The sequence below is a fragment of the Bubalus kerabau genome, chromosome 17, assembly GCF_029407905.1.
Source record: "Bubalus kerabau isolate K-KA32 ecotype Philippines breed swamp buffalo chromosome 17, PCC_UOA_SB_1v2, whole genome shotgun sequence".
Classification (NCBI taxonomy): Eukaryota; Metazoa; Chordata; class Mammalia; order Artiodactyla; family Bovidae; genus Bubalus; species Bubalus kerabau.
In genome coordinates, this window is record NC_073640.1 from 5,462,191 (window position 1) to 5,486,771 (window position 24,581).

The window sequence follows — 24,581 nt, forward strand, 5'->3', positions numbered from 1 at the left end:
TCTTCATGTACATGCACCAAGATAATCCATATTAAAATAATCCTTTTATTCAATATTTAAATCTATGTATTATTTTGGTTTGTTTTTATTTAACTGAAACTATATTCACACAACTTAAAGAATCAAATTATTCTATACATTGTATTATCAAAACCAGCATTCCTTTCCAGTCCTACACCCATCACTCCCTAGAGGAAATTCTTCCAACCCATTTAACTATTTCTTCTGTTTTTATCTCCCTATCTCTACACATGTTTATAAAATTATTTCTTTTTAAAAAAATTATTTATTTTCAATTGAAGGATAATTGCTTTACAGTATTGTATTGGTACAGGTATACATATGTCCCCTCCCTAGTTATTCCTTAATTGTCATATTTAAGCACTGTCTACTGACCTTCCCCAGTGGAAGTTCTTTCACTCCCCAATTTCCCCAACCAGACTCATGGACCACTGTTCCTCTTCTTCCCCATGCAGCTCTATTATCATTTGGTTGGATTAATATTGCTTTTACATTATTTCTCTAGGTAAGTATTCATCAAGCCAAACCACATACCATGATGACTTCCTTTCTTTCTTACACATGTTGTTTTTCCTAGAGTTGGTCTTGTTTTTTCATTTGCTTATTATGTACTTATTGACAATTTATCTCCAAACAGCTGAGTCTTTTAGAAACACACTGAATACTGAAACACGCTAGGTATTTTTTCTCAGGGACAACACTCTGAAGCTCCAGCCTGGACTGCTGTGTCTCCAGGTCTGTCACGCACATCTCCCTTCATCATCGTCCTGACACCCTGGTTTCTTGGCTTTGCGTCTATTCCTCCTCCTTAGATAGGCTGAAGGTTTCCTCTAACTCTTAAAGGATGACCTGGGTACAGAACCCTAGGTTAGACGCTAAGGGATTCTAGGAGGACCGTTTTTTCGAGCCCAGGGAAGGCACTGCTGCATGCTGCTGTCCAGCTCCAGCAGCTTCAGCAGCTGCTCCAAGAAGTGTGATGCTATTCGTATCCCTATCCTTTGGAGGCGACTCATCTTCTCTCTCTGGAAACTTCTAGGATCTTCTCTAGATCCCCGAGTCTTTCTTCATTCATATACTAGCTATGTAGCAGCCCCTTTATCAGGAAACTTGTCCACCTTTTCTAGACAGTGAACTTCCAGTTTTCTGCTGGGGGAGGGGAAGGGTGAAAACTGCTTTGCAAAATAGGAGTGGGGATCTGGGGACCCTATAAAGGCCATCACACAAGGCTCCTATTTCTGACCTCACCTTCCTGCTACTTGCAGAAGTTCTGGGTACTTGTAATTCCTGAAACATCTGGGGGTTCTGCCATGTGTGTTGGGCTTCCCTGGTGGCTCAGACAGTAAAGAATCTGCTGGCAATGCAGGAGACCTGAGTTTGATCCTTAGGTCAGGAAGATCCCCTGGAGAAGGAAATGGCAACCTATTCCAGTATTCTTGCCTGGAGAATTCCATGGACAGAGGAGCCTGACGAGCTGCAGTCCACGGGATTAGTTACATGGGGTTATCCATGTGTGTTACTGTTTTTCTGCCTGCCAGTTCAGTGTTCAGCTCCCTCTCTGTAAAATCAGCTACCACTAACTATCTGTAACCCAGGTCCCAAATTTTATTGCCAATATTACTTTTCCTTGCACAGCTGTGTCTTTTCATAAAAGCTCTATGTAGACACTTCAGCAGGGTCTGGGGGAGAAAGGAAATCAGAATGCGTTCAGTCTATTCTTGATGTCTCTCCTTTGTATCATTCTTTAGAAAATATCTCTTAACTTCTTTTATATCATAGTCTTGCTTTTCCTCAAAACATACTAGTATCTCATTCAAAGTCTGTTTCTGGTTCTTTCTCCAAGACTCAAGCTCCAACTACTGGTTTCTCTCAAGGCCCAGAATCAGAGGGCTCTCTTATTTGAGAGCCCATTCCACCCCACAGTTCCCAGGTAAATGCACTCAATGCTCACAGCATGAATACCATCAACATGCTAAATATTCCCACATTCCTAGTTTTAGCCCTAAACTCTCCTTTAAGTTCCAGACTCATATCCAACTGTCTACATGATTTCTCCAGTTTGAACTTCAACATTTCCTACTATTCCAAACTGAGTTTTCAATTTTCTTCCAATCTTTTCTAATCTTAGAATATGGCATCGCCATTTCCAGTTCAAGCTGGAAACTTAGGATCATTTAAGCTTTGTCTCTTCCTCAAGCCCATATCCAACTTGTTAGTAAGACATACTGATATTGAGTCTACCCCTGAAATGCATTTTTACTTCATCCATTTCTTTCCACCTCCACTGATAACACCTGAGACCAGGCTGTCCTTCTCTCTCTGACCACCTTAACAGTCTTCAAATGCCCTGTCCGCCTCTACTTCTGTCCTCCTCCAATCCTTTCTTCCTATAATAGCCAAATAAATCCTCTTGCAGTGGAAACCGGAGCATACCACTTCTTCCAGCTGTCTGCTGCCGGGTGGAGCTATGCTCCCTCCCTGTCAGTTTGGCCTCATTCTCCTTTTTTTCGGCCGCACCACACAGCTTGCAAGATTTTAGTTCCCTGATTGAACCCAGACCCACAACAGTGAAAGCAGAGTCCTGACCACTGGACTGTTAGGAGAGTCATATCACTTACTCCTTAATGTCCTTTGAAACTCATCACTGGACTTAGAATACAGTCCAAGTTCTTACCATGACTTTCAAGTCCCTGACTCTCCTGTGGTCTAGTTTTAGAGCACTCTTCTCACTCACTGTGTTCTAGCACACTGGTCTTCCTTCGCTTGTTCTAAATAACAGCTATTTCCCCTGCGGGGCTGCTCCCGGGTGGGATGCCCTTCGTGAGACTGTCCTGCTGCACAGGTGGCTCCTGCAGACCTCAGCGCCCCAGACAGCCTTCCCAACGCAGCTCAAAATGTCTGCTAAAAGTTTCCCTCCCCGCTCCCCTGACCCAACATCCTTTTTGCTTGCTCGTAAGTACTGATCACAGCTTGTAACTATTTTTCTCCCCCACTGGCCTAGGAGCTGCCACATAGGAGGAGTGTGCCAGCACTGCGACTAAGAGGAGTCTCATCAACGTTAGCTGAATAGCTGAATAAATGTCCCTGCGGCCAGTCAATATCTGAGGATTGTACAGACAACTTCTTCCTTAACAATGAAAATGTAATTGTCTCATGAAATGCCAGGGTTTTCAATAACTTAAAATAGACTCAAAGTACTTCAGAAATTTCCACTTATAAATGAGACACTGGAACTTCCAAGGATTATGTATGGACACGTTAAATGACAGAACCTTTCAGAGAGTGATGAGAACAGAAAAAAGTCATATTTACCAATGCCTTTGTGAGGATCAGGAGGACAGGAAACAAACTTCAGCACTTCAGCTCGTTTCTCCCTCAGACCCCAACGGTAGAGGATTTCTCCATAGCATTTCTTAAAGTCATCAAATTGCTGGGTATTAGCAGGGTCCAGAAGCCTGGATCAAATTCAAAACATATCTGGTCAGTTCCTTTAAGAGAAACAAGTTTGATGCCAAATGGCACTTAATATACCTCTCTTAGGGTTTCCCTGGCGGCTCAGATGGTGAAGAATCCGCCTGCAGTGCGGGAGACCTGGGTTCGATCCCTGGGTTGAGATTATTCCCTGGAGAAGGGCACGGCAACCCACTCCAGTATTCTTGCCTGCCTGGAAAGTCCCCATGGACAAAGGAGTCTGGTGGGCTACAGTCCATGGGGTTGCACAGAGTCGGACACGACTGAATGACTAAGCACAGCATATACCTTTGTTAAAAGCAAGAGTCCCAGTGTGGGAAGAATCTAAGCATCACAGAACTACAGCTCCTGGCTGGGAAGGTCATTACCTTTTATTTTTATCATGCTGATCACGCTCTCGCTCACGAGGATCACTGTAGGTCAGACTCCCAAAACGGATTTCTTCTGGTGAGGACTCTCCCCAGGGTGAAGATATGTGTTCTGTTTCTCTTCCCACTGAAGAAAATCAAATGGGAAGGGAAGATGGAAATCAGAGGAGGCATGGGAAATAACCTGAAATCTCTCATGATGCACATGTGTCCCATTTACTTCCTGGAAGGAAAATAAGCTAAGCTGAAGATTCTGAGAAGTCCTAGAACGAAACGGAACACTTTCCTATCCTTACCTTTCTCTCTGCTGCTGCTGCTGCTGCCAAGTCACTTTAGTCGTGTCCGACTCTGTGTGACCCTTTCTGTCTAGGTATTTACTATTAACGTAACTTGATAATTAGGTACACACACAATGATTAAGCAAATTATAAGAGTGATATAGATTATTAGGCAGGCATTAATTATTTTAGAAAAACTCTTTAAATGGCATGAGAAAATGCTCATGATAAAATAAAAAATAGAACATAAAATCACAAATATAGAAAGATCTGCCCCCCCTCCTCCGCCCCCAACACACACACACACACACACACACACACACACACAGACTGGAAGGAAATGTCCTGGAATGTTAACAGATCTTATTTATTTCTAGGTGGGGAAATCAACCATTAGTATTTTCTCCACCAACATTTGTTTTCTTCAACGGGCAAATAGTACTTCTGTAATCAACAAAATAAAAATCATTTTTAAAAAGAAATTATAAAACTCCAGAAAACACATATACACCTACTGGTTACATAGACCTTTACGGCCAGGTGGGACTGGGCTCAGCTTCATTTCTCTATCCTGAAGGAGGTTCGTGGTGGGGGGTGCAGGGGGTGGTAACAGGAAGTGGCAGGCGATGGGGAAGGGGCTTGTGCAGCACAAAGGATAAGGGCTGGGCTGGCGATGGACAATGGGAAGGCCCACTGCCAGTTCCTCAAGGTCATAGGATGGGAAGTAACCAAGCAAGGCAGAGAGACTGCAGAAACCAGCCTGCTCAGACACAAAAGCCCATGTCTCAGCCCTTGCTGACTGGTATCTCCACCGTACTCAGTTTCAAGGTCAATGAGGGGACTTCCCTGGCAGTCCAGGGGTTAGACTTGGCACTTTCACTACTGGGGCCTGGGTTCAATCCCTGGTTGGGAGACTGAGACCCTGTAAGGTGCACAGTACAGCCAAAAATTAAAAAGTAAATAAACACATACAAGACAATGAGAAACAAGGGAAAATATGAAGAATATTCATCAGCTAAAGATCACATATTAAATCACACACCACACTGAAAGTATAAAACCTCAGCATGGGCTAAGGCAGTTCCGTACTGACCTATGTTCCAGCCACCAGTGTTGAACCCTGGGTCGGACAAGCTTGAGCAGGAGCCTGAGGATGTAAAGCTGGGCTGCAATGAAAGCGGGAGCAGCGTGAGAGCGCCGCTTCCCATGACGGCTGACCTTTGCAAAAAGCCAGATTCAGACCAGGAAACCCCCAGCTTACATATCGACTGTGGGACACCACAAGGTTAGCTGAGCGGCTGGGAAAAGGCCCGAAAGGGTTTGGTATCCCCTGCGGTCGAGACTGGGCTTCGAACACGCTGCAGAGCATGGCCAACGTCTGCACATCCCGGAGCCGGCAGTAATGAGCCAGTCTGGAGAGAAAGGGGCACGAGAGAAGTCGTGAGAAGGCACAGGGGAATGATGACTGTCGCGACTGCGGCAGGTTGTTCCCATTGGGGAAGGAAGGGAGAGCTGATTTAAAAACTAACTTTATTGAAGTGTAGTTGATTTACAACATTGTGTTAATTTCTACTATACTGCAAAGGGCTTCAGTTATACATACATACACGTTCTTTTTCATATGCATTTCCATTATAGTTTATATAGAATGGATAAACAACAAGGTCCTTACTGGATAGCAGAGTGAACTATATTCAGTATCCCATGATAAACCATAAAAGAAGAGAGAATTCTTGATTCTGCCTCAAAAGCCCCCATCAGGAACAAGAGCTTTCTACAGACCCAGCAGCTTGATCGACTTGTTTTGGAATAACACATATCAGAGTATCACACATGACCTAGATAACCCATCTGAAAGCTCCTGGTAGGCATCCAGGCCTGGGCTCAGACTTGAATGAAGTTTCTCCAAGAATTAGGGAGACTCAACTCACATCTGAGTGAGGCCTCCCCAACTCCAGGGAGGCATCACACTGCTTTCTGGGGGTTTCCTAGTCCTCCATTCATATAACCTAAGGCTACATGAAAGTGCTCAGAGAAATGGGGAGCAGGTCAGACTCCAGAGGTGGCATTATGAGTCTGAGCTATTAAATAAGAACAACAGGGAACAGTTTTATTACCTCTTAGGTCCTCACTTCCCCTTTGCTCCTTTCAGGACAACTGCCCCAGAAAGTGAGGTAGAGATCCCAGGAACTTGGCCTTTGCAATGGAATAGTATCGATACTTTCCTAACAAGCAAAGTCTATTAGTTTTAAGGTGTTTGCACACTTTCTCATGAGCCTCCTAGGAAGTGGGTAGAACAAACATCATTATCCTGTGTTACCACGAGGCACTTGAAGAGTGAGCAAGCATCCCAGATCTCTCTTCAAGTAGGTAAAGCGAACCTCCACCTGAAGGAAGGAGAGCTTCTCCATCTCTCTTCAGGACCTGGGCCTCCCTGTCGTGGAGGCTCCAGTGATTTTTCCTGGCTGTAAATCATTTTGCACGTTGTATTTCCTGTTAGTCATACTTTAGTGCAATAAATCAAACTCAGTATTTTCATAAACCGTCTAGTAGGGTGAACACATCGTGGCCTTTGGAAAACACAAAGCCAACATACAGTTCTCGAACCTGCTCTCAGGGGCGAGGTTCTACAGCACCTCAACAAACTTTCTACCTCAGGAGCTCTGTGTTCAGACAGATACGACTTCTGGGACAAAGCATAACTCTCTCAAGGATATCTGAGTCTAAAATTCTCATTATAAATGACAAATATTATATAGTTCCTCCTGTTCTAAGGAATCAGTTCTGCACAGAAGTTACTGCAACTTTAAAAGGAAAGGTCTCACTTCCTCTTCTCATGCCTCAAGGCTTTGTACTTTAGACAATAACACTGAAAGCGTTTACAGACCTAAAAGTGACACCATTCATTTTCCTCACTTTAGCTCTCAAAACCTACAGGGACTCCAGCAGTTGTCGCCCAAATGGATGTCGAGCCCAGGGTGTTTCCAAATCTGGGTCAGACTTCGGACCAAGGCAAAGATCCGTAGCTACTGTGGCCAGCGACCAAACCTGGACAGATCAAAGAGAAACAGCCACACTCAGACTGGGGAGCAGAGGACCAGGAACCAGGAAAGAACCACCCCTCCGCCACCACCTCCATACACAGCCTAAAGCCTTGTTACTCTGCTGCTGCTGCTAAGTCGCTTCAGTCGTGTCTGACTCTGTGCGACCCCATAGACGGCAGCCCACCAGGCTCCCCCATCCCTGGGATTCTCCAGGCAAGAACACTGGAGTGGGTTGCCATTTCCTTCTCCAATGCATGAAAGTGAAAAATGAAAGTGAAGTCGCTCAGTCGTGTCCGACTCTTAGCGACCCCATGGACTGCAGCCCACCAGGGTCCTCCATCCATGGGATTTTCCAGGCAGGAGTACTGGAGTGGGGTGCCACTGCCTTCTCCGCCTTGCTACTCTGGGGGCGGCCAAAGCTGGGAGCTTATTGAAATGCAGAGTTTGAGGCTATGTTCCAGACTTATTGAATCAGAATTTGCATTTCTGCAAGATTCTCAGGGGACTTGTACCCCATCTGAAAAAAACTAGCCTTAAAAACTTTTATGAAGCAGACTTCAGAGAAAGACACTATACAGTAACTTCCATCGGTTGCCTATTTAACCAATGACTCGTGTGTCTTTTTCTGCTGCTTCATTAGTGAATTGGCAGGAAAAAAAAAATGCATTCAATATCACACTGAAGATCTGTCCTTTCTCCAAATAATGAAAAACTTTTCATTATGAAAATTTCAGTATACTCTCTGAAGCTACAGAAAAATAGGCCAAGACCCAGCTTTCTTTTTGTTGACATCAAATGTGAGGAATATCTCCAAATTTGAAATCTCATGGGGCTTGGACTCATCAAGCAGAAACTAAAATCCATAAGGTGTCTATTAAATCTAAGATTTAGCACACCCAAAATACAAATACATCACACCATCAACAGAGCCCCCATCCCCTCCATACCTATAAAAATGGAATATATTTTCGGAAAATTTTTCTTACTATTATATGCCCACTAACTGGAAAACACTATTAGACTCCGATAGAAACTCGAAAGGAAAAAGACACAGACTTTCAATCAGGAGTTTAAAACAGAAGAAAAAAATAAGCAAATAAAAACACTGAAAAACAGGAACAGAAACACATCAGATATGTAAAAAAAAAAAATAATAATAATCAACTAAATTGTGTGGCTCCAATAACACCCATGAGTATTGGTTCAAATGAAAAACATTCATTTCTATGATCAATGGCCCAGCTGGATGGCTGCTGGAAGAAGTTCAGAGGTTTCTGGAATAAGAAAGGACTTTTACTATTCTGGCTGACAACTTGGGCCCATTATTTCCTCATTTATAATACATGTTTCCTAAGTGCCTTCAACGGAAATAGTTGATACTTAGGTTTATTTCTGCAAATCTTTCTTGCAAAGCAGGTGACATATCATCTTCAACACGTGAAAAAACTCTCCAAGCATTAGCACTGATGTTCCCAGACCATTAAGCAAGACCATACCACAGTGATGACTGGGACTGCAAGAACAGCAGCAATCATTTGCCACATATTGGATATTTACACTTATGAGATACAGGTATGGAAACTGTACATATATTACCTTATTGCGTTCTCATAAGGACCTCAGAGGCAGAAGTATTGTTCCTATTTTAGAGTTGAGGAAATGAAGTTCAAAATGATTAGGCAGCTGCCTAGGATCACACAACATGAAAGGGACAGAGCCCAGATGTAAATCCAGGTGTGTCTGAGCCCCAGGAAAGGGTCTTTCCACTTCACTTCACTTGGACTAGCCTGACCTTCCAAATCAACTCTGCCATAAAAGTACTGAAAATTTAAAAGAAAAAGAGAAAAAAACAAAACACTGTAGGAAGTAATTTCTCCTCAGAGAATGTCTTTCTAGAATGTAAACCAATCTTCTCATCAACCCTATGAGGTAACTATTCTTGCGGGTCTCATTTTACAAATACACACAGTGGCTTAGAGAATCTGAAATACTTAGCCCAGGGTTACACCACGAGGAGCAGAGTTGGGCTGACACTTCCTGTTAGAAATTCCTCACTAGTTCCAGTACTTTGTTTTGCCTTCTCAATGTTTGCAGAATTTTAGGTGGCTCGGTTCTTAAAGAAAAACATTAAATTCATGACTGTAAGTTTTATTTAAAAGAGTCTGAAGCAGAGACTTGATAGTGTTTAGTAGGAGTCAAAAGGAAATCTTAGAGATTTTTCAATCAGATAAAAATCAAGGGAAAGGGTCTTCCAGGGCAGTTTGGTGGTTAAGACTTTGCCTTTCAATGCAGGGGGTGCTGATTCCATCCTGGTTGTGGAGCTAAGACCCCACATGCCTTGGGGCCAAAAAGCAAAACATAAAACAGAAACAATATTGTAACAAATTCAATGAAGACTTTAAAAATGGTCCACATCAAATAAAAAGGAAAAAATACTGAAAGGAAAAAAAAAAACAAACTTAAAAATAAAAAATCAAGGGAAGGCCTTAGTCCTGGGTCATTTGGAAGGTTACAAGGAAAAAACTAAGCAGACAGGACAACGGCTAGTAGTTTCCACTGCTCAATCTAATCTGCACACTAAAGAATAAAGGGTGGAATAGAACGCAAACTAGTGGTTGGAAAAGGCTGGATGGAGGAGTGAGCCTTTATAGGGTAATGGAAATGTTCCAAAATTGCTCATGGTAATGACTGCAAAATGCTGTGAATATACTGAGGCCATGGAATGGTACATCTTAAATGAGTGAATTGCATGGTCTCTGGACTACAATCTCAATAAAACTATTTAAAAAAAATAATGACACTGAGAATTCCCTTACGGTCCAGTGGTTAGGACACTGTACTTTCTGTAATGAGGGCCTGGGTTCGATCCCTGGCGGGAAACTAAGATCACAAGTTGTACAATGTGGCCAAAAAAAGAAAGGAAAACCACCACCAACAAAAAAGCCCACCAACATAGGTGCAACATGCTTAATGCACTCATGTGTTCCTGCAGAAATGAAGGAAATTTAAATTTTGTAATATAACATCATATTTTGGGACTGAACATATCTCCATCTTAAGGACTGCCTTTGTAAACCTTGTATGAAATGATGCACTTTTAAAAGTAAAAACGAAAAAGAACTGAGGGTGCAAATGGCAAAGATTAAGATATCCAAATTTATTAACCGTCACCATGCACTAGAAAAGAGTTGTTACAAAAATACTTAGTAAATGCTTTAGGACTTTCTCAACTAAGCACTAATAAGAGAAATATCCAAGGAATTTAGGAAGTTGCAATAGCCCTAGAGTTTGGCAAAGAAAATGGGAAAAAATTTACAAAATAGGAGGCACACCTTAAAATGTCACTAAACCACAACCATAAAGTGAATAGAAATTGCTCCAAAAGAAAAATCCAGAATTCCAACAAAAGGGATGGAAAATACCTGGACAAGATCCTTCCTTCCAACAAGCAAGGCAGAAGCGGCATTCTTCTGACACGTTTCTTGAATATCATTCACATTGAGTCTGAAATTTAAAAGGAATTCAAAAGCTGCTTTCTAACTGACTTCTAAATCAACTACTTCCGGCTTAACAAATAAACTAAAAACTGTCTCTTTAGGTTGTCACTCAAATGTTTTCTTTGTATTGGCCTTAAGCTCCTTTTCTACATAATATGCAGTAAAAGCTTACCTTACCCAACATCACAGCTGATGTTACACTGTGAGTTCAGGCCCGGGGAAGGTGAAATTGCTCACCTCTTTGAAGTCAGGAAAAGAGGCCAGACTCAAAGACCAATTTGCCAGCCAGCTTTCCTGGGGAGTTCCCTAGGCTTAAGGGTTGAATAAAACTTGATTTAAATGTAATACCAACAGTAGTTTCTAACACAAGGTATAATGTGCTCTGTACATACAACAAAAGAAATATTTTTCGTTATGCATTCAAGTTCTGGAAGAAGGGGAACCACAGGCCAGCAGCCTCTGTGTGCCTGTCACTCACCTCCCACCTCCCTTCAACCAAAGTGGCTCTGCTATTAAATGTTTTACATACTGAGAGCAGGAGGCAGAATTCTAAGACTGTACCCAAGATTGCTGTATGTGCTTGTATAAAGCAGATCTCTCATCTCTTTAAATAGGGGTGAGACCAGAAAATACTGATGGGATATCACTCCCATAATTGTCAAAAGGGAGATTCTCCTGGATGGGCCTGACCTAAACAGACGAGACCTTAGAAAGAAGCTGAAGCATCAGTGAGACACTCTTGCTGGTCTCTGAGAAGATGAAATTCCCTGAGTTCTTTGGCTGCAAGGAACTGAATTCTGCTAACAACCTCCATGGGTTTGGAAGAGGACCCTGAGCACTGGCTAAAACTGCCACCCAGCAACTTCATGACTTTAGTCTGGGGAGATCGGAGCAAGGACCGAGGTAAGCCAAGCCCAGACTCCTGACCCAGGGGAACTGTGAGATAATAAATGCGTGTTATTTAAATACTAGGTCTGTGGTAATTTCACTATCCAGCAGAAGAAAGCTAATGCACTGGACTTCTCCTAAAACTGCTCTTGAAGAAAAGATTCCAATACCTCAAAAAATAAATAGGGAGCTCCCTGGCAGCCTAATGGTTAGGATTCTGGGCTTTCACTGCGGTGGCCTGGGTTCAATCCCCAGTCAGAGAACCGAGATCCTACAAGCCATAGAGCAGCCAAAAAATAAAATGAACAACTCTGATACTCATGTCTAAGTGAGAAGCACTGCATAGTTGAAATTCTGAACTTACATGTATAGTTCTCCCAATGACTTGTGAACTGGAAGAAGGCAAGCTATATCCTGAATGATCACTTTCCCAGCAGCCTTGATTGGTCGATTGCCAGAGTCCGATCCTTCACGCTTACTTTTCCATCTCCGTGATTTCTGGGGGAGATGACAAGATATAACTAATGGGGACTTTAATGAATGGAAAACCTACACTTGCAGAGCACATCATTGTTGGGTCATTGGTAATTTGCAGAGACTTTGCATTACATCATGCCCACAATTAAATGAATCAGCATCTGTAGGAAATAAAAAGGATGACAAAGGGCATTGAGCTCATGGTCCAAAACCCTAACAGTAAAATAAGCACCTACTGCAATGCTATATACATTCTGCAGGTGCTCAAAAATAAATACCTTGAAGCCAAAATTTGAAAAAGAAAGAAAGAACAGCAGGTAAATACGTTAGTATAAGACCACAAAAATGTGGGAGAAGAGCAACTTTTAAGGTTGGGTTCAGTCCTAGGTTCAAAATTCTTGCTTTAAATTAATCAAAGTTGTTTTTTTTTTTTTTTTCCCTTTTCAGATAGCTTTAATCAAGCTTGTTGAAATTTAATTCAGACACAGTAGTGTAGGATCTTCAAACCTTCGTCTATGGGAGGTAGACACAGAAACTTAGTGGTTCAAGGAGAATTGCCCTGTTTTTCCTAGCAGATCTGAGTTATTTCTAAAAGCGATCATTTAGAATGTCAAAAATACCTGAGCAGAGGGACCTGGGTAATGAACATGGAAGATCAGGAGCAATTATCCTATTTCCCCAGAGCCTTCCCTCCAAAGGCCTGCAGAGAAGTCTGTATATGGGAAATGAGAGATGTCTTAGAGGATGAGAATTATGAGAGTGTAGCCCCATCTGGTATCTTCAAAATGATGACCAGCCAAGGGAGCAATATTCTATTTTATTTTATTTCCAGAAGTTAGAAAGGAGGTCAACTAAGTGATTCAACTCAGGAGGGAAGTGACATATTTATTAACGAAGGAGGCAAAAGGAGCTCATGAAAGGGCCTGGTTATATTACCAGGGCAAGGTTTACTGGTCTTATTGCCACATGCCCCGGCTCGGTGTGACCCCCAGCACATTTCTTTTTTGCGGTAAATGCAGGCTCTGGTCACTCTCTCTTCGCTCACTTGGTAACTTTGGCCTCAGGACAAGCTCTGTGGTTCCAATCTCACAAGGTTAATCAACAGACAATGAAAAGGTGAGAGTGCAAAGTGTCACCTGGAAAGGTGCAATTTAAAAATCTCTAATTTTTCTAAATGTCCATAAACTCTCGGGCATGTAGGTTAGATAATTACTTAGATGACTCACAGATAAATTCCTTTTCCACCAGTGATTCTGATACAATCACTCTCCCATAAATCAGTCATGGTCTATATTCAGGCATTTCTAACCACTGATGTCCCATCTAACCCCTAAAGTTGTCCAATGCATGTAATTTTCTATAGGATCAGTAAGTGGCATGGAACCTACTAAATCTAGGAAACCTAGAGTCAGTGCACGACAGGTAAAAGCAGACCTTTAGCTGAAGTATCTGAATTCTTCATAGTACTTTGTAAACATATATGCTATCAGTTTGGATACACATCTATAAACATATATGCTATCAACCTCAACCCATTTGGTTTTAGAAGCAGTTCAGTTATTAATACTATGTATCCATACACAAGTCACTATTCTGCAATACAAGAAGCTACAACTATTATTAGAAGGGAGCCCTTCAATTCTTTGTTGGCCCAGCTTGTTCTCTAAAGAATCCTGATGTGGGTGCAAATAAGGGGTGATTGTGCTAATGACCAAAGAGCTTGTCAGGATGGGCTGGAGCCAGGGAGCATGCACTGACACGAGCCCATGCAGTCACGAGTGCCCTGAGCACTAGGACTGGTTTTCGGGAAGGATACTCGATGTCCAACCCAGCAGTGACAGGACAGAACAACACGGTTAACTAGAACGGGCAGGGCCTAAGGCCACAAACTCACTTCACTGTGACTTTTATCCAGGTTTCTGGGAGTTCAAGAAATGACACACCTGCAAGATCCCACATAATCAGTCATCTCCAGTGAGATTTAGGGTACTGGATTTTTTTTTTTTAAGGCAGAAAAAAACAACCAAAAAACATTTACACTCAACAGTTTCCGTTTGGAGCCAATTAGGATCCATCTAATTGAGTCTTCTGGGTTGGTCGAAAGGCTTCTAACACTGCTTTCCAGGCACTGACTCTGGCTCCTTATTACAAAGAGCAAAGAAGAAGCCCGTCAACAACTGAGAATTTCATGCCAGCTCTGTTTAACTGAACAGTGGAAGTCAATGGAGGATTCATGAGGGATGGGGTCTGCAGCGTTCAGACCACACTGAAACATCCACAATTTCTTGACTTTTTAAGCAAACCTAATGAAAGCATAATAATAATTAAGGTCCATGTGCCCAGAGTGATTCATTTACAAATAGACTAGTTCATGTAAGAATGTTTTCTTAGCAAAGAATCAATTTCAGAATGTCAAAAATATTTGAGCAGAGGGACCTGAGTGATGGACGTGGAAGAAGACCACAACAACTGTCCTGTTTCCCAGAGCCTTCCCTAAAACGGACACACAGGACCGGGTACCTGGGAAATAAGAGAGTCCCGGACTTGACCAGTGAGGACATGAGCTTACTCAAGGCTGTACTCCTAGAGCTGAGACTTGACCACAGGTGTCAGGCTGCTAAGCCCATACTTGTTAACCATTTTTAAAAGTATGATTTTAAAAGGGGGGGAATTAAGTCCTAAGCTACCTGTTAATACATAAACAGTTCTGGTCCATACAAAAATAGATCCATTTCTGTATATAAGGAGATCAATAACTGATTCTAGTGAGGCCTGTTCAACACGCCGTCTTCTAATTATGCACGTGTAAAGACACTTCTCTGTCAAGCACTGGGTTGAGCTCTGCAGAGTCAGAGCAGTGTGCTGGAGACGGTCAGAGGCAAACTGCTCCTGAGGCTATCAGGCTTCACATATCGGGCTCAGACAAAGTTGCTGTGTTCCAGGCTGGGCTCACAAGCCTGTACCTCAAACTGTTTAATTTTCTTTTGGGATTTGTTAGGATTGGACACATACAGAGAGAAGAAAACTCAGGGTCCAAAGAGATGCTTCAGGGCTCTTCTCCCATTTGCAGTCTTGGATAAAACAGGGAAACAGGTCCATGTGAGTCATCAATTAGTCCTTGATGAAAATGCAAAGACAGAGGTCTGGGCAACTTTCTGCAACTACCCATAACTGAATTGCAGAAATCACAGTCTGTATTTCCTGGGACTTTCTTATCAATTTCTTGAGAGGCTTCCAGGTGCTTCTCTGTTTGATCTATACTAATGTACAGGGAATGCTTTACATAAGATGCCTTTGAGCCTATAATAGAAGGAGAGTCTCTAACACAGATCACCCTAATGACAGTCGCCACCAAGAATCAAACTGCAGAGACAATAAAGGGACAGCTCTTTTTGTTCATTTAATCCAGCAAGAATAACCAGAAAACATTATTGAAAAATCTTTAAAGGGGAGGTGTCACAAATTTTTTTTGTTTTAATTTTAGGTGGGGTTGATGGTTTTTAAATATGAGCTATCTCCCATTAAGGCTACGAGGCCACTCAGTAATCCTGTCTTGGGCCAGTTATTCTAGGGATTCAAATCCAACAAGGCTGCCTAAAGGAACATGCAGATCTCAAATCAGTTGTCAGGGCCTAGGTCCCTGTTGCTCCCTACCAAGCATGGACAGTGTTTCAGGGTGTTCCCTCCAGTGCTTTGGCAACAAAAATGGTTCATATCTTATCCACAGCTCCCCATGACTTCTTTGCCCTAGTATCTTGCTGGTGATTTTAGGATAATCTATCTGGTCTGAGTCACTATCCGGTGATGACAACCATGATACACTGGGATGAGGTGTGGCTGACCTTTCCAGGTGAGATAAGGGTACTGGGCCCCAGAGCCCCCTAAACCTCCTGCATTGCTCCAGTCCCACTCTGATGGGCTTAAATGTGGATACTTTTCTGTGCAGTAAAATCGGTACCTCTGGGAGGCAAAGGACTCTGCACTTCTCTTAGGTCATCTCAATGCCCCATCAATAGAAAACACCCCTTCCCCACAGATTTCATGAGCAGGGATCAAGGGAGGAGAGACAAAGCAAGACAGACAAGTTATCACACAATGAGACCGGGATGCTCCTCTGAACAGACCAAGAAGGTGTTCATGGAATTAGAGGAAAGAGGACAGCGAGGACTGGGGTGGGGAGAGAAGGGCGAGGAGGGAGGCACTGGTGCAGAGAGCACTGAACGACAACCAGTAGCCAGCCTGCGACTGAACCACCGGTGTTACCGCTACGATCGGGGGCAACATTGAGGCCAATAAATGGGTTAAATGTAAAACAGCCCAAGAATAAGCCACCAACTGCTTCGCAGCAACCCCATCAACAATGCATAATAATCAGCAGAGTGGGAAGTGAGTCAAAATGAGTTCCTATTTAAATAGCAGCGGGAGCAGGGACTCCTGGAAAATCAGTGGAAACACAGCAGTTGGGTTGGTAGGACAGGCTCTCTGAGGAAAGGTGGCCAGAGAGGCGGCTCCACCTCCAAGGAATTGGGCAGCAGCGGCACTTGCTAATCAGGGTTCCTGATTTCAACTGGCTTTTATATGAAAAGGCTACGGGACGATCCCCCTATAAAGAAATTTACACAAAAGCCTCAAGACTGCTGCCTTGCACAGCCTGAGGTCACTATGGCAGGACTGAAACACGAAGCGGGTGGGAGAGGAAGACAGAAGAGGAGAGAGTCAGCAAGAGAAAAGGAAAAGAAGATGTCCATTGCAGAAGTTCTACTGGCAATGCAAAATATTGATGGCAAGGGAAAAAATTTGTTCCAGGAAATTCCCGAAGGATTAAAATCTCACTTCAGTGTCACGCCAAGGAAGCAGGTGGGCACTTCCCTCTTTGAACTCGATAAGCAAGACGATAAAAACAGAGACAGAATGGCAGAAACCTCTTACATCTTCCTCTGCTGCCCCGCCATGCCAAACGTGGGCTTTTGCAAGCTCTATGAAATTATACAAATACTCCAAGTGAAATCAGGTGAACTAAAGGCTTATCATCAGGGTTCTTCCCAAGAAATCTAGCATTTAGCTTCATTTTCAAAGAAGTCTATTCACAATCCTTAGTGATATCAGTATTCAACTCTTTGAAACTGATAGAACCAGGAGCAGTCCCTGGGGCCTGACTCCTAAGAGTGAGAAATTGATTATGCTGGTCCTAAAGACCAGCCAGCCTGTCATTTCAGGTTCCTCAAAGCCAGGCAGGTGGCATTTTATTCTTGGGCCTTTGGGCAGAGACGAGATTAGTTAAGAAGAGCATTTGACAGCGCACAGTACCGGGAAGTCGTTAATTGCTTGTATGGACCAACGTCGCCGGGCAGAGCGAGGAGACATCTGTGCGTGAAAACGTTACACCCAGGAGGAGGGAAGAAAAACACCAAGAAAATTAAAAGGGAAAAAATATAGAATAAAATGAAAGCTTCCCACACATTTGATGGATTCAAAGGTACCATAATATACTGCAAACTCCAGCTGGGAACAACTGAAAAACCTGAACCTCAGCACAGCAGTACTTGAAGCCCTCAACCACCCCCCAACCCATCACACTCCACACACAGCTTCAATGTCATTGTCCTTTAGTTCAAAACATGTTTCAAGATATTAGGAGGCTGATGTCCACATAGCTCTGACAGAGGAACTACAATGGAGACCTGTGGTTCTCCTATAAGAATTAAGATCGTAAGAAACAGGTAGAGAGCTCTGCTTCCCCTTCAAGAGCACATGTATGCGCGAGAAGATTCTCATTCCTAAACAGGAAGAAGTTCCTCAACAGACTCAACACTGAACTGTTTTTGGTGTGGCTGGGGTCCGCTGGGGAGACTGGAGTTTCAATCTTGGGACTCCAGGACCATCCTCAGAGGGGTGCCACGAGGAAGCGAGAGCCTGTGGGAAAGGAAGGCTCTTGCTAACAACTCAAGCATCAGTGTGAAACTGGGAGCACACAACACTGTTTCAGGAAATCAGAAATTATTCTATTAACCAGGACCTCCTCAGTTGTTTACATTAAAGCTATTTTAGTGACATCAACTGAAGCAAATGTAGGAGGCTGCAAATTTTTTTTAATGTTTACAGGGCAATGCCTAATGTTTATCTTAGGTTCTGGGCCTTCTGATTTACTCTAAGAATAAACAGTAATTCATCAGCTATTAATAGATGGTCCAGTTACCAAATGAAAGTTAGTATCTCTCTGTGCTTTCTAACTTCTTATGAAATTTAATGCGTCCTTTTTTTTAAACTTCTCTCACATTTAAAAAAATTGTAAGAGTGAACATTGGAATTCCATCTGGAGAACCTTTGGGTGATAAAACAAGATGACCTAAGTAGGGAAGGTTAAAAACACACAAAAACAAGTGAAACGAATACTAGTCCCCAACAGCTTAAAGAGATTTTTTTTTCCTTCAATCTCCAAAATACTCTATAATTCCTTCAATGCTATACTTTAATGCAGTTATATTCCTTTCCTTTATTCTTACTCATTTAAAGCTCTCAGGTGTAGAGATCTAAATAAGGATAAAAGTATGTATGAGATAAAATTTGGGCTAAAAATGAAGACAAGCACAGAAAAATTCAGTAAACTGGGATCATTTCCAGAACGAAGGTAATAAAAGTGATATGATTTGACATTTGAAACTAGACACCGAGAATCAGAAAATACTCCTTGAGGGATAAAACCATTATCGTTCTCTGTGAGAACGATAAGATGGTCTATGCATGATACTGTGGCATATTTCATACCTTTAATTCCTCCCCTATGCCCCATGTAAATGGGATGGATGTGAACAAGCTTCAAAGGAGAATTTATGAATTTATTTCAGATTCATCACAAAATAACTGCCTGATCAGTATTACTAACTGATTTTAACTTACTAACTGGAACCACATGAAACCTTTTCTTAAGGTCAAAAATGCTTAAATATCAGCAGTGTCCTAATAATTACTATATGTCATCCACTAAAATGTGCCTTCCTCCCCCAGGGCTTCTAGAGTTCCTAGAATAGTCTATTTCTTGGTCTGTATGATTGTTAATTCACTGAAATATATACCAATGATTTGCAAACTTTTCTGTACATGTTATACATCAATACAATAGTTTCATATGAAATTATAATAAAACTATTTCTCCCTATTTTATTTGGCCACTGTCTGAAATATAATTCAGAGACCACTTACTATGTCATCCTGCTGCTGCTGCTGCTGCTAAGTCGCTTCAGTTGTGCTCGACTCTGTGCGACCCCATAGACAGCAGCCACCAGGCTCCCCCGTCCCTGGGATTCTCCAGGCAAGAACACTAGAGTGGGTTGCCATTTCCTTCTCCAATGCATGAAAGTGAAAAGTGAAAGTGAAGTCACTCAGTCGTGTCTGACTCCCAGCGACCCCATGGACTGCAGCCCATCAGGCTCCTCCTTCCATGGGATTTTCCAGGCAAGAGTACTGGAGTGGGGTGCCATTGCCTTCTCCACTATGTCATCCTAGAGGACTACAATGGCCTGTTCTCTAGGGAGAAGTAACACACTGGGAACCAACCCAATCTGAAATGTCACAATCCAGATCCTGTCTGATAAGAGGTAATTAGTTATCTACAGGCCTTTATTCCCTCTTCATAATTACGGCTTTTGTCGTAAAAGAGGCCAGACCATCAAAAACATAGTAGGCTTTACAAATGCTTCTGCATTAGGAGAGGCCCCTTCTTGGAACTGGAGTTATCCTGATGTAACACAGCCTTTACATACTATCTTGGGTCAAAAGTGCTGGTCCATCTGGGCTGCCCCATTCGAACCCAGGCACCAGTAGTGCATGGTGTGATTTGAAAGGGAATTCAGAACTGCCTTTTTGACTAAAAGATCTCCTCAACCTGGCTCTGACGCTAAAGAAAATCCCCAAACTTCTCCAATTGTGAGTTTGTTTGGCTATTACATCAATGATAAAATGCCTTAGTTCCAATCCATTTATTAAAGCATCTCACCAGTTACCTGCTAGCTTGCAGGAAAAGAAAAAAAATTTCTTTGAATGTAAAGCACCAGGGAGATAAAATTGTTCTAAGAAGGTCCGTGAACAGTTGTGGGGGTTGGGTTGTGGGGGGAGGGTGGAGAACTCTATCAGTGATGCAAAGAAGGGGACTATGGAGTTGGCCAGAAAGGCAACAAAAAATCATTTTCCCTATTGGACTGAAGGTTTTGCCCAATTCTAGTAATGTCTCAAGGCATCAGTTCCTGCCACTCATTTGTTACATACAATCTTAAGACCTGACCAAGTCAGAGACAGCCAACTATCTTGCAAACCAAGAAGGTGAGACACTACACTGTAATCGAAGTGAAGACACCTCCAACACTTGCTGGAAATTGGGGTTTTATTTTAAATAATTCAAAAAACATAAATTTTAATTATAGTCAATCTATTATTTCTCAATTAGCAGGAGAGAACAACAAAGTATTACTAAGGACTGAGTTTGTGAGTAATTCAGTGGTAACCAATTAATACATCATGTCAGCTAAAAGTCGGTTTAAGCCAGACTCAACCTGACAACAGAAAAAGTCCTCAGAATCATTCCCACGCTCTGCTGACATTCTCGACACTCTCGTCACCAAAGGTTTCTGACAGCTTAATAGCTACTTTAGGGACAATGAGTTCCTTAAGAAGTCAGGAACAGAAAGAGACAGTTTCAGGTGATTTTTGTATAAAGTGGTCCATTCAAATGGGTACTTCAGTGCAGACTTACTTAAAGTATAAAATCTCTTGGAGGTCAACTTTAAAACTTCCCACAACTATGAAGTTACAAATATATTAGGATACCAAGCCTACTGAAGCATCCTGAAATTTGCTAACAAACATCAGAGTACCCAGAAAGACCTGAAGCTACGTGATTCTGAGAGGATGGGAATCAACTTCATGAACGGGCATCACAAAGACAAGGTTAAAGGGAGGGAAGAGTATGGATTATAACAACCAGTCACCCACTCTCCACACCCACACAATTTATAGTAGCTAAAACCAACTCAAAGGAAGAAAGCAATGGTCTTTCTCTAACACACTAAGTATGAAAGGGAAAGACCACAGGGGGATCACTAATTTATTAATAGGTGCTGCACGTGGTAGGTAGGGAGGCCAAGAACAAGAGTCTAGGAAGGAATAAGTATCAAAGGCCATGGCTCAGCCACTTACCCGCTCCTTGTAGTAGAAGGAGCTGATGGAGACCTGCTCCTTCTCACTGCGCGTGGGGCTCCCACTGTACAAACGGAGGTTCCCAGGGGCCTCTGTGCGGATCTTCATGGGCGCAATCAAGCCAGTGTGATAGGCAGACAAGGCCGAGAGAGATCTGTAGTTGAAAAGGCAAGGTTATCCATACTGGCTTCTTCAATCTTTTCATGGTTCTAAGTGATGCCATTCTTAGCACTTGATGAAATCAGGAGGAAAAGATGGATATAACAGGGTGAGGATGATGGAAACTCCAAAAAGGAGCAAACCAGCAATTTTAGAACTGAAAAATGCTTTATCTGCAGAAGCAGAGAATGTTTCTATGACTATATACACAGAAAAGTCAAAGAAATGTGTAAACTACTTAAACTAGTAAGTGTATTTAAATACAAGGTGAATCTACAATAATCTATAGTATTTCTTTACATCAAACATTTGGAAAATAAACATTTTTAAAATTGCATTTACAATAGCATCAAAACACATTAAATGCCTAGGGACACACTTAAAGATGTGCATTGAAAATACAAATATTGCTGAGAGAAATTAAAGAAGACTGAAAACAATAGAGAAATACATTGTGTTAACAGACCACAAGATTTCATGTTGTTAAAGGGTTGATTTTCTCCAAATTAATCTACAGAATTAATGCAATTTCAAGCAAAACATGAGCAGACTTTTTTTGTAGAAACCAGTAAGCTGATTCCTGTTTTTATAGAAATTATACAATCCTATACAAGAATAATAAAGTTAGGGGACCTAACTACCAGATTTGAAGACTTACTATACAAACTTATATTGACACTGTAGTGTTGGCATAAAAGAGAAAACAACAAATCAAAGAGAAAATACAGTACAGAAATAGATTCAAAACACATGGTCAATTGATTTTCAACAAAGGTATCAATGCAAATTTGACAAGAGCAAAATGTCTTCCATAAATGGTGCTACATATATGTGTAAAACAACTATCTGTCTCTACTGAAGGAAGACACACACACAAAAAAAACCTTTGACTCCCCCCCACCTCACATCATACACAAAAATTAATTCGAGATTAATTATAGACCTTAAATAAGGAATTTAAATCTATAAATTTTTAAGAGGGAATACACAATATTTCTATGACTTTGGGGTAGGCAGCCATTTTTTTTTAGACAAGACACAGAAGCACCAACCCTAACACTTAAAAAGTGATAAACAACTGCAGTAAAATTAAACGCTGCTAATAAATGAAAATCATTAAAGAGGGAGAAAGACAAGTCACCGATTAGGAGAAAATCAATATATACACCCAGCAAAGGATTTGCAATCAGAATGGATAAAGAACTACCACAAACAGATAATAAGAAACATAATCTAAAAAAACCAGACAAAATACTAGAACAGGCACATCACAAAAGAAGATAACCAAGTGGTCAATTAGCACACGAAAGTTGTTCACCATCATTATGTTGGCTTCCCGGGTGGTTCGGTGGTAAAGAATCCACCCGCCAATGCAGGAGGTATGGGTTTGATTCCTGGGTTGGGAAGATCCCCTGGAGAAGGAAATGGCAACCCACTCTAAAAATCCCATGGACAGAGGAGCCTGGTGGGCTACAGTCCATGGGGTCGTAAAGCATCAGACACAACTTGGCAACTAAACAACAACAAGGAACCATTATGTTATTGAAATGCAAGTCCACGTGCCCGATGTACAGCGAGATCAAGCAATACCAAAATGTCGGAGTTTGGAACAGAGAAAGATTTGCTGAGCGTCCTGCAAGGAGATGGATGGCTTGTCCCTTAAAAGCCCCAAATTCCCCGAGAGTTCTTAGCAAAACCCTTTTACAGGAAAAGTGAGGGAGAGGAGGGGTCAGTTGCTGCAAACTTATTGGTGTTAGATCCTGTGTTCTTGAGGTCAGGTAATGACATTCCTGTAAACCTCTACTGCTGCTGCTGCTGCTGCTAAGTCGCTTCAGTCGCGTCCGACTCTGTGAGACCCCATAGACGGCAGCCCACCAGGTTCCCCCGTCCCTGGGATTCTCCAGGCAAGAACACTGGAGTGGGTTGCCATTTCCTTCTCCAATGCATGAAAGTGAAAAGTCAAAGTGAAGTCGCTCAGTCGTGTCCGACTCTTAGTGACCCCATGGCCTGCAGCCTACCAGGCTCCTCCGTCCATGGGATTTTCCAGGCAGGAGTACTGGAGTGGGATGCCATTGCTCTGTTCTGACAAGAAAGATCACAGTCTCTCACCAAAACTTTCACTCTCTGAGGTCCAGGTCCTGCCTAAGAGGAAGTATATTCAGTTGGTGGCTCCCTCAGGGCGAGGTCCCCAGCTGTCATTGCTGAGGGAGTCAGGTGCCCAGGACCCAACCGGCCCTCAGGCCGCCCAAATGGTGGGGGCCAGGTTACACGGACTGTGGCTGACATTAGGTCCCAGAAGCAGGAATGGCGGAGAGGTTCACTGCCACCTCAAGGCCTGGGCCGGAGGCCAGTGGGTGAGCTGAAGGGCTCCAGGGAGAAGACTGGGATCTGCCTCTTACGTTACTCAGCCTGACGACCACCACTCCGCTGACTGTTGGCTGAATGAACCAACTGACACTCCCTCACTGACAGTTGGTCACTTGGAGGAGGGGCCCTTTGTGCACCAACCAATGGCTGAGCAGAACCACCAACAGTCACTCATTGACAGTTGGTCGCTTGGGGGAGGGGCCCACTGCAACTCCAACCAATGGCTGAGCAGAACCACCAACAGTCACTCATTGACAGTTGGTCGCTTGGGGGAGGGGCCCACTGCGCACCAACCAACGGCTGAGCAGGACCACCAACGGTCACTCACTGACACTTGGTCACTTGGGGGAGGGGCCCAATATGGCACCAACCAACGACTGAGCAGGACCACTAAAGGGCCCACAGGAACCTTCACAAGGTAACCAAGGAGAGGGGTTACAGTTTGCACCAAGGCAGCATATTAAGAGCTGCCACTCTATTACAATTAGTCATTATCATGGAAACACAAGTTAAAGGTACAATGAAATACTACTACACACCACCACAATGGCTAAAGTTGAAAAGGCTAAAAACACCAAGTTTTCGAGAGGATATGAATAGCCAGAATTCTGAAACACTGCTTGAAGGGTATAAAATGGCACAACCACTAGGAACAGACTTTTTGGCAATTAAACAGGCACGTATCCTATGACCTAGAGATCTACTTCTTGGATAGAGAAATTATTACACATATACATTAAAAGACTTGTATGTGTAGGTCTACATACAATAAAAATAAAAACTGGAAATAATCCAAATGTCAATCAACAGGAGTATGAATAAACA

General features: G+C 42.6%; 1 protein-coding gene across 1 annotated transcript in view; it reads right to left on the bottom strand.

Moving 5' to 3' along the window:
- The window catches only part of WDR59 (WD repeat domain 59), an 80,621-nt gene that overhangs the window by 3,369 nt on the left and 52,671 nt on the right, over positions 1-24,581 (bottom strand). The window contains exons 18-25 of the mRNA XM_055554348.1: positions 21,231-21,384; positions 11,929-12,062; positions 10,602-10,683; positions 7,071-7,183; positions 5,397-5,547; positions 5,229-5,301; positions 3,858-3,984; positions 3,331-3,473 (exon numbers count right to left, since the gene is read on the bottom strand). Of these exons, the coding sequence (XP_055410323.1) occupies positions 3,331-3,473; positions 3,858-3,984; positions 5,229-5,301; positions 5,397-5,547; positions 7,071-7,183; positions 10,602-10,683; positions 11,929-12,062; positions 21,231-21,384 (977 nt within the window). The remainder of the gene's footprint in view (positions 1-3,330; positions 3,474-3,857; positions 3,985-5,228; positions 5,302-5,396; positions 5,548-7,070; positions 7,184-10,601; positions 10,684-11,928; positions 12,063-21,230; positions 21,385-24,581) is intronic.